This window comes from Dysidea avara, chromosome 4, assembly GCF_963678975.1.
Source record: "Dysidea avara chromosome 4, odDysAvar1.4, whole genome shotgun sequence".
Taxonomy (NCBI): domain Eukaryota; kingdom Metazoa; phylum Porifera; class Demospongiae; order Dictyoceratida; family Dysideidae; genus Dysidea; species Dysidea avara.
The window spans coordinates 27,554,019-27,569,133 of NC_089275.1; the positions used below are offsets into that span (position 1 = coordinate 27,554,019).

Here is a 15,115-nt window from a genome sequence, read left to right on the forward strand (position 1 = left end):
AAAGATAAATAAGTTTTATTGGTACGTAGAAAAATACTTTGATATTCCCTACAGGTTGAAATAGTAGGGGAGTGATTTCGTGTTTATCGATTTTTTCATTGCGGACCCTAACCAAGTTAGGTTTTCTATATAATGCTATCCATAGTAACATCTCTTCAGTACCTTGCAACTAGTTCAAACACAGTACGCGTTACAACGCATTCCACTCGTATAACCGGTTTGAGTGCACAGCAACCAGTTCATTTGCACTACGTGAAGCAGTAAACTTTGTACTTGTATAACCGGTTTGAAAACTGTTCAGAACCGGTTTTAGCTTATAGCAATCAGTTCATAGCTATGCGCTGCGCGTTTAACTAGGCGTTAGATACTACGAACTTTATTAAGACATAGCAGAGGAGGTTGTACGCGCTATAAGCGCTACTTAAATATATAGCTCTTAATTGCATTCTTTTCTTTGGTATTTCACGTGACCCTCAATAGTCACAATACAAAACTGAAAAACTATGGAGTTCACTGGGGTTCGTTAGATATTCAGTTCGTCCTTCATGTAGGCTTCAAGGCTATGTACTTTGTTTTCTCAAGGCACTTGTGAGATATTCCGAATAAATCGTCCTAGCTGTCGACTAGGCCCCCTTCTGTGGCTATACTCGCGATCAGTATGGATACGACTACCACGATACTCACTATATTCTTATCGCGTGAATTGGTAATTACAACATAGTTACAATTGCGTTTCTAACCTAACCGAAATACAAATAACGTTAAATACTAAATAGCTACAATCAGTTTCTGACATCCTCCCCCAGGTTGACCATTGTGAATGGTCAACTCAAGAGCTCTGCTGACCACTTCTTAAAACGTTCTTGGGCCTTCAAAGCAGATTGTCTCCTGGAATTTCTCTGTATTTCATCACTGTGGCCATCCGGTACACATTCAGTATCTGGGTGTGCAGCATAGCTGCCACTAGAGGAGGGCGAATGTTCATCATTATTTATTTTTGACGCGCTAAGGCTGTATGACCTACTTCTCTCTCATCACCTCCAACCTAAATAAGCTGTGGTACCGTGGTGAAAAGTGTGTAGATAACGGTACAAAGGAAGGTTTGTTTGCTTCAGTACGTACAGTTGTCTCGTTCGCGTATATTCGCAGCTGCTGGTCACCCTCAGTTGGCAACAATTGGAACTTAAAGTAGACTCCGAAGCGAATGGCATCGCTGGGAAACAATCCTTCCAAGCGAAAGAGACCAGAGGATTCCCCTGACGATTCCAGTAAGAGCGTAGATGTTTGCCGTCATTGCAGCAAGAAATGTACTAAAAAAAGTGAGGCTGTTCAATGTGATTTGTGTTGTTCGTGGCTGCACGCATCTTGCGAAGGTCTAAGTAAAGACGAATATAAACTGCTTACCCAATTAACATCCACTGTTGAAAATCTTATGTACTACTGCAAGTTTAATAAGTGCGAAACCCGCTCCAAGCAGCTTATGTTCGGTTCAATTAGTAAAGCACTTTTCCCACTGGCTGACAGCTCTGAAACCAGCACAACAACGGAACAGAATTGTTTATCTAAGACTCTGACTGACCTTAGTGAGAAAATTGCTGATTTGACTATCAAACAACAAACACTACACAACTCGGTGCAATCTATATCCTCCAAATTTGTTGAGTCTGCTGTTAACATGGACACTGGTGCTCCAGCTCAATCCATCACTCAAGGAGCTGGTCCATCTAGTAATGCTCTAGACATTATAGATGAGATGGCAGATAGAGATCGAAGGAAAAATAACATTGTCGCATACAATTTCCCGGAGTCCACTGACCGAAACGTTGATATTCAATCATTTAAGGCCCTAAGTGACACAGTTTTCAAATTGGATCTGGATGTAACCAAGGCTATTCGTTTGGGACCAAAGATCCCTAATAAACACAAACCATTACTATTGACTGTTGAAGATGTTGATGACAAGACTTTCATGCTTTCTCATTCTCACTTTCTGAAGCGACACGAACAGTACAACAAAGTATACCTTGTCCCTGATAGAACAAGACTTGAACGTGCTAAGCACAAAAGGGTTGTTGATGAGTTAAAACAAAGGAAGGCCAATGGAGAAACTAATTTGATAATTCGTAATGGCATTATTTCACAGAGACAACCCCGTGTAAATATAATTGCTGAAACCACCAACACTCAGCTGGCTACTAATTGTTCCTGATAGAAGTCTTGCTGGTTCTTCAGTAATGATAAGTAATACAATGTTAAGAACTTTGTATACAAACGCTGATCAGTTTTTAAATAAGCGTGATCTTCTTTCAGCTCAAATTACAGGTACCCACCCCCCTGACATAATTATTATTACCGAATTGCTTTCTAAATCACCAAATTCTACTGTTAGCTCAGCTCTACTGGCACTTCCTGGATATTCTCTTTACGTTAATTTTGATCCAGACACATATACCCCTGTCACCTCTCACATACGCGGAGTTGGAATATTTGTCTCTGGGAAGCTGCAGGCTCATCAAGTATTTTTTCACTCACCTGATCTTGAAGATCAAGTATGGGTTAGAATTCAACTTTGCGGATCTGATTCACTGTTAGTTGGCTGTCTGTATCGTAGTCTTACGGGTGATCTCAGTACTAGTGTTTCATCTCTTTGTAATTTATTTACCAAACTCGATAACTATTCTCACTTATTAATATGTGGCGATTTCAACTTTAAAGAAGTTACTTGGTCAGACCTTTCAGGTTCAACTACTAATTCTCATATAGTACCTTTTCTCGACTCAGTGGATGATTTATTCTTGTTTCAGCATGTTAACAAGCCCACAAGAATTAGACAGGGTGATTCTCCAAGCCTACTCGATCTAGTATTCACAAACGAAGAGAATATGGTTACAAACTTGTTGCATCTTCCACCCTTGGGTAATAGCGACCACATTTGTATACAGTTTGATCTTTTGTGCTATTTGGAGCCGAAGAAGACTGACAACTTGAAATATAATACAAGAGCGGCAAATATTGATCTAATGAAGCAAACTCTTGGTGATGTTGACTGGGTATCCTTATTGGACCCCCTTGATATGAGCGATGCTTGGTTGCAATTTAGGTCGATCTTTCAGGATGCTCTTGACAATTGCGTTCCTACTTACAAGCCGAAGGAGAAGAAAAGCCTATACAGTAACTCTGAAGTGTTTAGTTTGAAAAGGAATCATCTTTGGAAGAAGTACCTCTCGGCTCGTTCTCTCATAGACCTTGCAAACTTTAAGTCAGTAAATAATCAGCTTAGAAGCTTGACTCGTAACCTTAGAAAAGACTACGAAAAGAATCTGGCTCAAGGTGTCAGATCTAGGCCTAAAGCATTCTGGCAATATGTTAACTCAAGGACAAAAGTACGCCCAGGTGTTACCGAGTTGGTCTCCTCGGATGGTTCTGCAATACATTCCAATACTGAAATGGCTACTCACTTTAACAAATACTTTTCTAGTGTATTTACCTGTGAGGACACCGCAAGTATTCCAACAGTTGATTCAACTAGTTCCCCTCTTCTTGATGACTCCATTGAAATCACTCCTGCAATTGTTTTCAGCAAGCTAATAGCTCTACAAAGTAATAAATCCTCTGGATCAGACGGATGGCCTATAACTATTATCAAATCAGTAAGTGAATTTATTTCTGTACCATTATCTATCCTGTTTAATAAATCGCTAAATAGTGGCACTTTACCTTCAGATTGGAAGTGTGCCAATGTAACACCTATTCACAAAAAAGGTGCACGGAATCTGGCCTGCAATTATAGACCAGTCAGCCTCACTTCTATTTTCAGCAAGTTAATGGAATCCATTGTCAAAGATCATATACTGAACCACCTATCCACAAACAACTTACTGTCTCCCTATCAATTTGGCTTTATACCAGGAAGATCGTGTTCCACTCAATTGCTTCTGATGCTGGATTATTTAACTCATCATCTTGATGAGGGCTATTCTATTGACGTAATCTATTTAGATTTCCAAAAAGCCTTCGATTCTGTTCCACACCGACGTTGATTGCAAAAGTTAACATCGTTTGGTATTCATGGAAATGTGCTAAAATGGATTGAAAGCTTTTTATCTAACAGAGTGCAACAAGTTGTACTTAATGGCCATAAATCTTCCACCATTCCAGTTACTAGTGGTGTCCCCCAGGGTTCTGTGCTGGGTCCCCTACTATTCATGATGTTTGTAAATGAGATACCATCAATTGTATCAAGTCCGGTGCTATTGTTTGCTGATGATACAAAAATCTTTTGAGTCATTAGAAATAGAGAAGACTATACTGCGTTACAGAGTGACTTAGACTTACTTCAAAGATGGTCACAACAGTGGCTTTTGAATTTTAATATTTCCAAGTGCAAACACCTTCACTTCGGCCCAGCCCACCACTATGGTCCTTACTGTCTCAACGGAATATTTATTGACATCAATGCAACGCACAGCGACCTCGGTATTGTTTTTGACGATTAGCTCAAATTCCACCATCACACCACTCAAGCTACTACCAAAGCTAACCGAGTACTTGGTTTGATTAAGAAATCATTTGAATACCTTGACTCTACCATGCTAACTTGTTTGTTCAATACATTAGTTCGACCTATCTTGGAATACAATAATCCTATTTGGGGGCCTCATTACATCCTAGACAACAGAAAGGTAGAGAAGATACAACGAAGGGCTACTCGTCTCATCCCACAACTTCAAGACAAATCTTACTCGGAGAGGTTGACACAACTAGATTTGCCATCTTTTCATTATAGACGATTGAGAGGTGATCTAATATTTCTTTTCAAAATTCTTAACAATTATTTCACCACCGATTTTACTGATATATATACGTACTCAAGATCTATTACCAGGGGGCATCAATTCAAATTGTTTAAGGAACGCTCAAGACTATTGTGTAGATCTAATTACTTTATCAATAGAATCACCAACAATTGGAATAGTTTGCCTAATTGTGTTGTAAATAGTTCTTCGATTAACACTTTTAAATCATTATTAGATAGTCATTTAATTGATTCAAGATTTATTTTTGTATATGTCATTTAATTGAATCAAGAGTTATTTTTGTATAATTACTGCATTGATCGGGTATGTAGGCTGTGCCTTTACCTGTATTTAATCATAATCATAATAATCATAATAGCATCATGATCTTGGTCACTTGTCACTTCACCAACTCGGTCACTGGAGCTGATATGAACTTCCAATGGATACAATGACTGCAGCGGTCGCTGTAGTGTTGTAGCTTGTTCTCCCCTTGCTGCTACCTTAAATATCACTCCCCTGATTTGTCCATCTTTGCCCTCAATCAGTTGTGTAATTCTTGCAGTTTTCCAAAACCCTCTCGGAAAGTCTGAGTCACAAACAACAACTATATCACCTACCAGCGTTGAAACCGGGTCGGGTCATCCGGGTCACATTTTCTCCGGGTCATCCGGGTCTGACCCGGTTTACAATTTATCCGGGTCTGACCCGGATTGGATCACGTGAGAAACGAAATTGTTCGTTTGACGACGTGGAACTTATAAACGCTATCGCGTAGCTCTTTCGTGAGCCACGCCCACTTATTGCATTACCAACATATGCTCAGCCACGTCCATTTGTTGGTAAGTGCAGTATGTAGCACGAAACTGAGGGTATCTATGGTGAGGGGTAGCTATTGCCAGTAGGTGAAGACCTTTTTTTTTTTTTTTGGTCTTCAACCTACAGCTAGGCTGAAGTTGCAATATTTATTAAAACACGAATCGAAAGCTCAAAATGTAGACTCGTTCGGACTCCCCCAATTGTGGAGCTGATTCGGGCAGAGTCTCAGTTTGCCGTGGACTAAGAAAGTCCCGGTTTGTCCAGCACAGGCCATTATGTGCTGGGGGTGGTAGGCAAGAGCAGTCCATCAAGCCCGGGTTAAAAAAAAAAATTTAAAAAAAAGACTCGTTCGCTCGCTCGACACTAGCCGAAACACGTCTCGGCTTTAATTAATCCGGGTCACATCCGGGTCAAATCCGGGTCAGTGGGTCATCCGGGTCAGCAGTAGTAACCCGGTTTCAACGTTGTCACCTACCCGGGCGGCAGGAAGCGACTGGTGTTGTGTGTTAGGATATCGGTGTGCATTATGCAATTCTAATAGGTACTCCTTCACCCAATGATTCCAGAAATGGTTTATTACATTGTTGAGATGTCTATCCCGCTTCTGCAAGGTGTTATTGGACACAATGAATTCATCATCACTGTCTTCAACAATGTTTAAATCATCTGGTAAACTCAATAGTCTACATCCCACAAGGAGGTGTGATGGAGTCAGTGGTTCTTCTAGGTCATCAGAACTGATGTAGGTCAGGGGACGAGAGTTGACAACTTCGATCAATGCCGTATTGAGTTCATCATAGGTGAACTTTGCTTGTCCAATAATCTTACGTAGGTACCACTTCACTGATTGGACAAGGCGTTCAAAAATGCCACCCCACCAGGGAGCCTTCTCTAGATTAAATGTCCATTCCACACCTACGTCTGTGATGTATCTCTTACACTCTGGTTGGCTTAACATTTCAGTGAGCATCTTAGCAGCTGTCTTAAATGCTTTGCCATTATCTGAAATGAACTTACGAGGTAGCCCTCTTCTAGCAGCAAAGCGTTTCACACATCTAATAAAGGTTGGAGCAGACATGTCTAGTACAAGCTCAAGATGAACTGCACGGGTCACACAACAAGTAAACAGACATATCCAAACCTTGTAACTGCTGACATCAGCCGATCCCTGGGCATGGACAAACAATGGACTTGCATAATCCACTCCAGTGTAACAGAATGGTGGAGCCTCGTTCACTCTGAATGCTGGGAGGGGAGGTGGTGGCGGAGGTCGAAATGGGTTTCCATCAAAACGGCGACATATAACACAATGGTGAATGATTGATCGGACTAAACTTCTACCACCAACAATCCAATACTGCGAGCATATTTGTGTTAATGTCTCCTTAACACCATTGTGCTGCATGTTACAGTGAGCGTCTCGTACAATCAAGGTAGTAAACCAATGCCTTCTTGCAAGGATGGTGGGATACTTAGCTGCAAATGACAGACTTAAGGGAGCATTTGATCATGTGCGATGGGATGGTGTACTTGAGCATCTCAGGAGCATAGGCTACCGTGGTCGGATGTTCCGTTTGTTTCAGTCTTATTTATCCGATAGATATATCAGAGTTGTTACCGGTGGGGTCTATTCTACGGAACGGAACGGAACGGAACGGAGAGGAATGATGGACTAAACTACGGAACGGAATGCTTTCTCAAATTGAAGCTTGCAGCTTACCATTGCTGTACAAGTTATCGGTGGCACTTCCAACTGGTAAACAAACGTACTCCAAGAAAGATAAAACGAACTTAAGGATCGATTGTGGGTTCTTGTTGTTTATCTTCGGATGTATCAAGTAGGGAACTTAATGCATGACTTGTTTTTGCTAATATGTGAGTTGTTTTTGCTTACTTTGACTTTAGAATGTACAATCTGGGGCTCAGCCTTTCTAATAGGCATAAATCAGTATGTAGCTACACTACAAAGGAAACAAGTATGGTGACAAGCTGAATTCACTGTCAAGCTAAACAGAATCTAAAGGAATTTTGTGCAGTGTGTGAGGAGCAAACATTCAGATACCTCAAGGAGGCTATATTGTGTGAACATCAATGATTCATTAACAGAATAGTGGACTACATAATGTCAGATATCTTAGCCTGTCAGTGAGTAGTGAGTTGAATCCAGGATGGGGTCTATTTTACAGAATGGAATGTTTTCTGAATCAAAACTTACAGCTTGTCTAGCTGCTATCATTGCTGAAGTTGCATTCATCAGTGGAACTTCCAGGAAATGGAATAAGATAATAATAAAATATTAATAGCTGTTTCATGCAGTGCATTGTTCTATTACCTGATATATCAAGCAGGTCTCTTCAATTCATTTATGCATGACCAAGGCAAGTTTTGTTACTACAATACAGTAGCTGATTGGATGTCAGTTGCTTCTGGTGATCTTGACAAGATAAATAGTTTAGAAGACCACTCAATTTCTTCAGTTTCAGAGCGTAATATCCACAGAGAAATTAACTAGAAAGTACAGGAAAAGTCTAGGTGATCATGACTTTATTCAGTCTAATAAACAGAAAAATTATATGGTTGATTGAGTAAGGTATCACTTGCAGAATGTTCAGACAACCAGCGATGAGATGCATGCATGGATTCATTGAATTTTTGTTACAGTTGGAGACATTAAATATCCAAAAGCAAACTGACTGTATAATATTAATTCACTTACTTTATATTTTCTCAATTTTGAGCCTGTATACAAATAATTAAATTTTTCTCAGTCCTAGAATAAGATGGGAGAGAAAATTTATCTTTGTTTACAACTTCAAAGGAAATGAAGAATAAAATTAGTAAATTACAGATTTAAATACTAAATATGAATTAGAGCCTTTAGATAATTATTGTAAATTGTAGATGGAAAAAAACAAGGACTGGTGAGATCTTGGTTATTTATGACAGCGGTTGGAGATTAAAAGGGTAGTAACTTCTGGTTCTTGAATATGTTGCAAAGTGGAGGTACAAATCAAAATGGGATATCAATTTCATTATGAAAAATTTGTATACTTAAATAATCTAGCATTACTGTATTCATTTGTCCTCCACTTAAATATGCTACAACAGTGTCGGTACATTGGCAGTCTACCTTGAAATCTCAACTCTAGAGTAGATCCAACACAGAGCAGCCCACACTGTAACGAATACATGTGATCCCACTGTAATTTCATGGACCATGCAGCTGGACTGGGAATCACTTGAAAATAGATGAACAAATTTAACCTGTTTTGTTTGAAGTGAAGCATGTGAAATGTTACACTTAAGAAATCCTAGGATTCTTAGGTGGTATGTAATTAATGTGAGTGTTCCATTTCCGGTCTGACTAGATACATTGAAATTACACACACATCTTGGTCCAAATCGCATTTGCCTGGTGGCTATGGGCATGGTTTCACATGCATAGCTAGGCTTATAATTGAGATTTGGTTGATCTTGGAGTTTTGGCATTTGGCCTAATTCAAGGCTAGCAGTCAGACACATCCTTGAATTTGTGCAACAGAAAAAATCAGTTCACTATTGAATACAGCATTAGTCCACTGCACCGGCTGTTAATAACTCCATGCATACAATTCAGTGATGTTCGCAGAATATAGCCCCTTTGGGATCTGCCAATATTTGCTCCTCTCACACTGCACAAAATTCTTCAAGTTTTAATTCAGCTGGCTCTTTCCTGTTACCAGTGTCTTCCTACTTGCTTTATTTGTACACTGACATATGACTTGAAAAGCTGGCTCAGACTGTTTTCTAAAGTCAAAATGAGCAAACCAGCTCACATAAAGTACCCTTCTTGGTATATCCGTAGATGAACCAAGGATAAACATCACTGATACAGCTCATCCCACAATTAATACTTCGTTACTAATGACAACTAACAAGAACCCACAATCGATCCTTTATCTTATGTTTAATCACCCACTGGAGGTGCCACTGATAACTCGTAAGGGCAGTTTCAGCAATGGTAAGTTGCAAGCTTCAATTTGAGAAAGCGTTCCGTTCCGTAGTTTAGTCCATCATTCCGTTCCGTTCCGTTCCGTTCCGTTCCGTTCCGTAGAATAGTCCCCACCTGTCACCGTTGTTACCTCATCTGACTCATCTGATCTCTACCGTATTTCTGCAGGCGTCCCGCAAGGTGCAATTTGGTCACCATTATTATTTAATTTATATGTTCGCCTCCTCCCAAGTGTCATAAAACACAGTCTGGTAGTGGGATATGTAGACGACCACATCCTTTTAATGACTATCCCTGCAAAGAATGATCGTGTTGTTGCAGCTAGCCATCTAAATGCTGATCTAACCGCTCTATATGAATATGGCAAACCATGGAACATTATATTTGCTCCAGCAAAGACTTCTTCATTAATTATCTCCCTGAAGTTCAGGAATGTCAGAACACCCCCCCTCTATTTCTAAATGGCATACAAATTCCGGAAACGACTTCTGTCAAGGTCCTAGGATTTACATTCGATTCTTCGTTTACTTGGCAGAAACATATAGACAATGTTTTAAAACGTGGAAGACAACGTCTGGGACAGTTATATCGTTGTAGCTCGTTATTTTACCACCAAGATATTTCTTTACTTTACAAATCCTGGATTCGCCCTATGTTGGAGTATGGTTGTATTTTGTACTCAGGTGCAGCTCTGTCTCACTTAAATCGTTTGGACAGCTTTCAATCTCGCATTGAACATATGTGTGATTTCTTATTTCCCTCTGACTGACCGACGCAATGCCTCCATCTTGGGCTTTACCTGTCGCCTTTTAGATGGTGAGGGAGGAGGCAATTTACAAAGTTTTTGTCCAACATTTAAGAAATCACCAACCCAACTATCTAACAGATTACATTTTTTGACCCAGCTAGCCATCTCTGTCTCATGAACATATGTAATTTTCGAACTCTGGATCGTTTCCGCCGTAGTTGGCGGGCCGCAGTTGTGCCTTTGTGGGACTTAGTTCCGGCTGATCTTTTATTGCAGGGCGATTGTGTGGGATGGAGGACAGTTTTGAAAGATATTCAGAGAACTATTATGATGTAATTGTATACTGTCATTGTGTGCTTGAATTAATAACGAGGTTTCTTAAACGTAAAAAAAAAAAGACCTGAATTCTGTAGCCTCCCTCCACATCTCCAAATTTGTTGATCATCAAGATAAAGATTAAACTGTGACTTCCACATTAAGAAATTGTTGTCCTTCGTCAGTGTCGCCTGACACTCCAAAATCCACAGCCTCCTAGCTTTGGCTAAGTCGTTCTGATTCAGTTCATGTGAGTGATCATGGTCACTCAGCATGGTTATGAATTTTAACACATAAGCTGTGACTCTAAGCAGTTTGTGAACTGAACTGTATTTCATACAATCATGACATTACTTACGTGAATGTTGTCATCTTCAGATGTCATCAGGCAAAGAACACTGCTGGCCTAGTGGCCTTCAGCTCCTTAAAACATGCTTCAGGAATGTCTGAAAGTAGAAGAGGAGTATTGTAGTCCTCTTGTAACCAGGTGGGGCCACATCTCCACAATTCACTAGCAGCCAATTCGGTTGATGACAATCCACGGGAAGGAACATCAACAGGATTACTCTTGCCGGAGCAGTGGTCCCAGCATTCCACAGGAACTAATCCTCTAATCTCACGTACCCTATTTTGAACAAATGGCTTCCAGTCTTTGTCAGTGCCCTTGATCCAACACAGTGATATCTGCGAATCTGCGAAATATCTTGGTTACTGCAATGTTAGTCTTGCAGCAAGAGTTTCTGTGACAGTCTTCATCAGTCTGGCTAACAATAGTGCGGAGAGTAACTCGAGTCTGGGGATTGTCTGTGTCTTCAAGGGGGAAACATGTGTTTTAGCCACAACAAAACTAGAGTGTCTTCCTGATGATGTAACTTTAACGAGATAGATGACTGCAGCATAGGCGACAATAGATGCATCACAAAATCCAAAAGGTTGGTATGCTGTGACTTGGCTGTGGTCTGTAAAACAGTATCGCTCAATTGTCAAGAGTTTACTCTTTATTGAATCTGATGTTAGTTTTTCCACTTCTGTAGTATCCCTCCTGTAAGTGGCTCATCCCAGCTCATTTGAGACTTGCAAAGTTCTTGTATCAGTACCTTGAACCTGATTGTGACATGGGACATGAAGCCAATAGGGTCATAAAGACGACCGATGAAACTAATCACTGTTCTCTTTGTTGGAATTATTGTGAGTGCCATTTCAGCTACTGCAGACAGTTCAAATATCAGCTGGTCAGATTGATTATTCCAGCAAACACCCAATACCTTGTGTTCTTCTGGCTGAATACACTGATGGGAGGACAATGTGGCAGCTGCATAAGTACCATCAATGGAATCCTTTGCTTGACATGTGTTGCCTTCTTTCTCCATTCTTTCCCTCAACATGTGGAGTTAGTGGTAAACTTCCTGAGATTAAACGATGCATGGCTCAGTGTTTCTATGGCAAAGGAGAAATGCTCATATACCTCTTGGTCATTGCTACCACCACAGACCAAATCATCCACGTAAAATGACTCCAACAGTTTAGCAACAAGTTCAGGGTGTGAGGAGGAATATTGCTTGAGGTGATGTCGGATAGTAGAGCTGAGCAGGTATGGACTTGAAGATACTCCAAATACAACACGTGCAAATCGATAAGTAACAACATCAGAATTGGTACTGAAAGGATCTTCTACCCATAAAAAACGAAGTACATCACGACTCTGATCCTGTGGCGACATAGATATCATGAGAAATGCCTTTTCTATGTCTGCAATCCAAGCCACTGGGTACAATCGAAAACGAAGCAATATCTCGAGGACCTTCTGGTTGAATTTGGGCCCGGTTTGTAAAAAGTTGTTCAGTGAAGGACCCTTAGAATGGGCGGAGGCGTCGTACACAATTCTTACTTTAGTTGTGTCCTTGTCTTGTCGTACTACGGCATGGTGTGGCAAGTAGTGTATCCTTTTAGCAGGAGTGTATTTCTGCATGACAGGCTCAATAATTCCCATACTGAGCTGCTCACGAATAATTGCACTGTAGCTACTGCTCCACAGTATGTGGATTGTGTCGCAATTTGTGTAGCAGGCTTTTGAGTCTTCATAAGCTTAAATCGTAGCTGTTCGGTAATGGGTATCTCCATGGTAGAGACACTTCATATCGCCCTTCCTTCATCACAACTCTGTGGGAGGGGTTGCCATTACTTAAGTCATTGAGTGGTTCTACTCCAAGGGACTCCAGTTCCCAAAAGATCTGAGGGTATCATCTAGCCGTTCTGCTTCTACATCAATATGAAAGGTGTGCACGGTCATTACAGTTGAGGTGCTGGAGTCTACAGTGTCAGTGTTTATTGGCCCAGATAACACCCACCCCAACTTGGTATTAATTGCTACAGGACCCATTTGTCCTCGAATGACATCTCCAGTGGTGAGTTGCCAGTAAAAATCTGATCCAACCAACATGTCAATCTCTAGAGGAGTGTCGTTGTGGTGTGTATCTGCTAGGTTTAAAGGAGCCAAATGTGTATATATCTTGGAGCATAGATCAATAGGTTGTGCAGACAATGGCTGACAAATGTGAGGAACAACGAGCACATCTAATATCTCACCTTCACCATCTTTAGTACTGATACCAACCCGAACAACATCAGAGCATGTGGTTGAACTTTGTGATGCTCCAAAGGTAGCAATCGACAATTTCTGCTTCTTTACTCTGTCAAGTCCAAGACTGTTCTTTGCTCGTTCTGTGAGGTATGAGCGCTGACTCCCACTGTCCAGGATAAGCCTGAGGTTATATGTCATTGAGGGGTTTCTGGGATTGTAAGCTTGGCTTAAAGCAGTCTGCAACAAGACTGTCTTACTGGCATCAACATACAGAGAAGTGGATGTTGGTGGGGAAGTAAATGTAGGAGCGGTTGGATTTAGTGCTGTTGTGGAGGGTGAAGTAGTCTGTGCAGCTGCAGGGGTCGACACAGTCAAGTTTCTTTGTGGTGTGATGGGCTGTACAGTTGTGTTAGATGGCTGTGTACTGGTGTTGAGTGGTGGTATACTAGTCTGAGATGATTGAGCAGAAATTTTCCGACCACATGGACCGGTAGTAGGATGGTCACAGATACTCGTGTGGTGACGGTCCTTGCACGTTCTGCATCTTCCAGTTGATTTGCACTCTCGACTAAGGTGGCCTCTTCTTAGACAAATAAAACAACGACCACTTCTCCTCAAAATGTGACTGAATTTTGGAAAATCACCCATATGGGCGCATTTGACACTTAAAATATTTAACGACCAAATAACAAGCTTTTTAGTGCAAACCTACTTGTTAATGGTTGTAAGCCATTCTCAATGCCTTAAATTACTAGAAAATTCTACAAATATTTTTATAACTCTGCTCTGCTCATAATAGTAACCCACTAAACATGAAAATTCTAATTATTTCATGCACGCCCATATGGGTGATTTTCCAAAATTCCATCACAAATGTGTTTTCTAGCATCAACCTGCCCAACAGCTTCACATGAAGCCAGCCTATGAGGTTGGCTACAGTAACAACAAGGTGGTGGTGAACTGGACGAGTTCCCTGAAAGTAATGCAGCGGCAGTTTACAGTTTCTCTTCTTGTGATTGGCAGCCAACTTCTGTCATGCCACTTCGCTCTCGCGCAGTTAGTTCCTTTTCAATTGCAGTCAACATCAGGTCCAGATCCCACGTATCATCAGACAGGCTTCTGCTAACAATAAGTTTTAGTTCATGAGGGAGCTTGCTCAAAAGTTTCGGGCAGAATGTGTTTGCATATGTTGTGGGCAGAACCTTTATTGCGTGTAAGCTTCTTATCTGTGAAGTAACTGTATCAAACAAATGTCGCAACCCACAGACATTGCTGGTATGGACTGGGTCCACAGAAAACAGGACATCAAGGTGTTTGTCAACGATTTGCTGTTTGCTTCCAAATCGTTGCTGAAGGGTTCTGATAGCTTCATGGTAATTGCTAGTGGTTAGTGAAAACCCTGAGATGGCCTCCTTAGCAGTACGCTCTATCAGTGAATTTAAGTAATTGAACTTTCTATGTCGGTTAGTTCATCATTATTATGGACAGCTGACTGAAAAGATTCCCAAAAGCCAGTCCATTCAGTGAGATCTCCTGAAAATGAGCGTAGATGCAGCTTGGGAAGTTTAACACGTGTCTGACTGTGGGCAGTGGGGACCCTGGGTGCAGGGTTCTTAATCTTGAGCTTCTCCATGAGGTGGTCTATAGAAAACAATGAGTTGAAAATCATCTCTTTAAATTGGTCTGCTGTGTCAATATCCTCAACTACACTCTCATCTTCAATTAATCCACTAATCTCATCATCAAGTGCTTTGATGGTTGTGAATTTCTCATTTAATGCCCGCTTCAGGCAGGCTAGTTTTGTTTCATCTGGAGTCTCACTTCTTACATGTTCACTGATTTGCCGCATTATTTTAGTAGCTGAG

At 40.8% G+C, this 15,115-nt stretch overlaps 3 protein-coding genes across 3 annotated transcripts; all 3 read right to left on the bottom strand.

The window, feature by feature from the left end:
- Window positions 1-6,036: 6,036 nt before the first annotated feature.
- Window positions 6,037-7,020, bottom strand: LOC136253717 (uncharacterized). The gene has a single exon (XM_066046375.1). The coding sequence runs from the start codon at window positions 7,018-7,020 to the stop codon at window positions 6,037-6,039; it is 984 nt and encodes a 327-aa protein (XP_065902447.1).
- A 5,027-nt stretch (window positions 7,021-12,047) lies between these two features.
- LOC136253719 (uncharacterized) lies at window positions 12,048-12,659 on the bottom strand. The gene has a single exon (XM_066046376.1). It carries the CDS (start codon window positions 12,657-12,659, stop codon window positions 12,048-12,050), a length of 612 nt encoding a protein of 203 aa, XP_065902448.1.
- Window positions 12,660-12,869: 210 nt separating this feature from the next.
- LOC136253720 (uncharacterized) lies at window positions 12,870-13,898 on the bottom strand. Its single transcript, XM_066046377.1, has one exon. It carries the CDS (start codon window positions 13,896-13,898, stop codon window positions 12,870-12,872), a length of 1,029 nt encoding a protein of 342 aa, XP_065902449.1.
- Window positions 13,899-15,115: the final 1,217 nt, after the last annotated feature.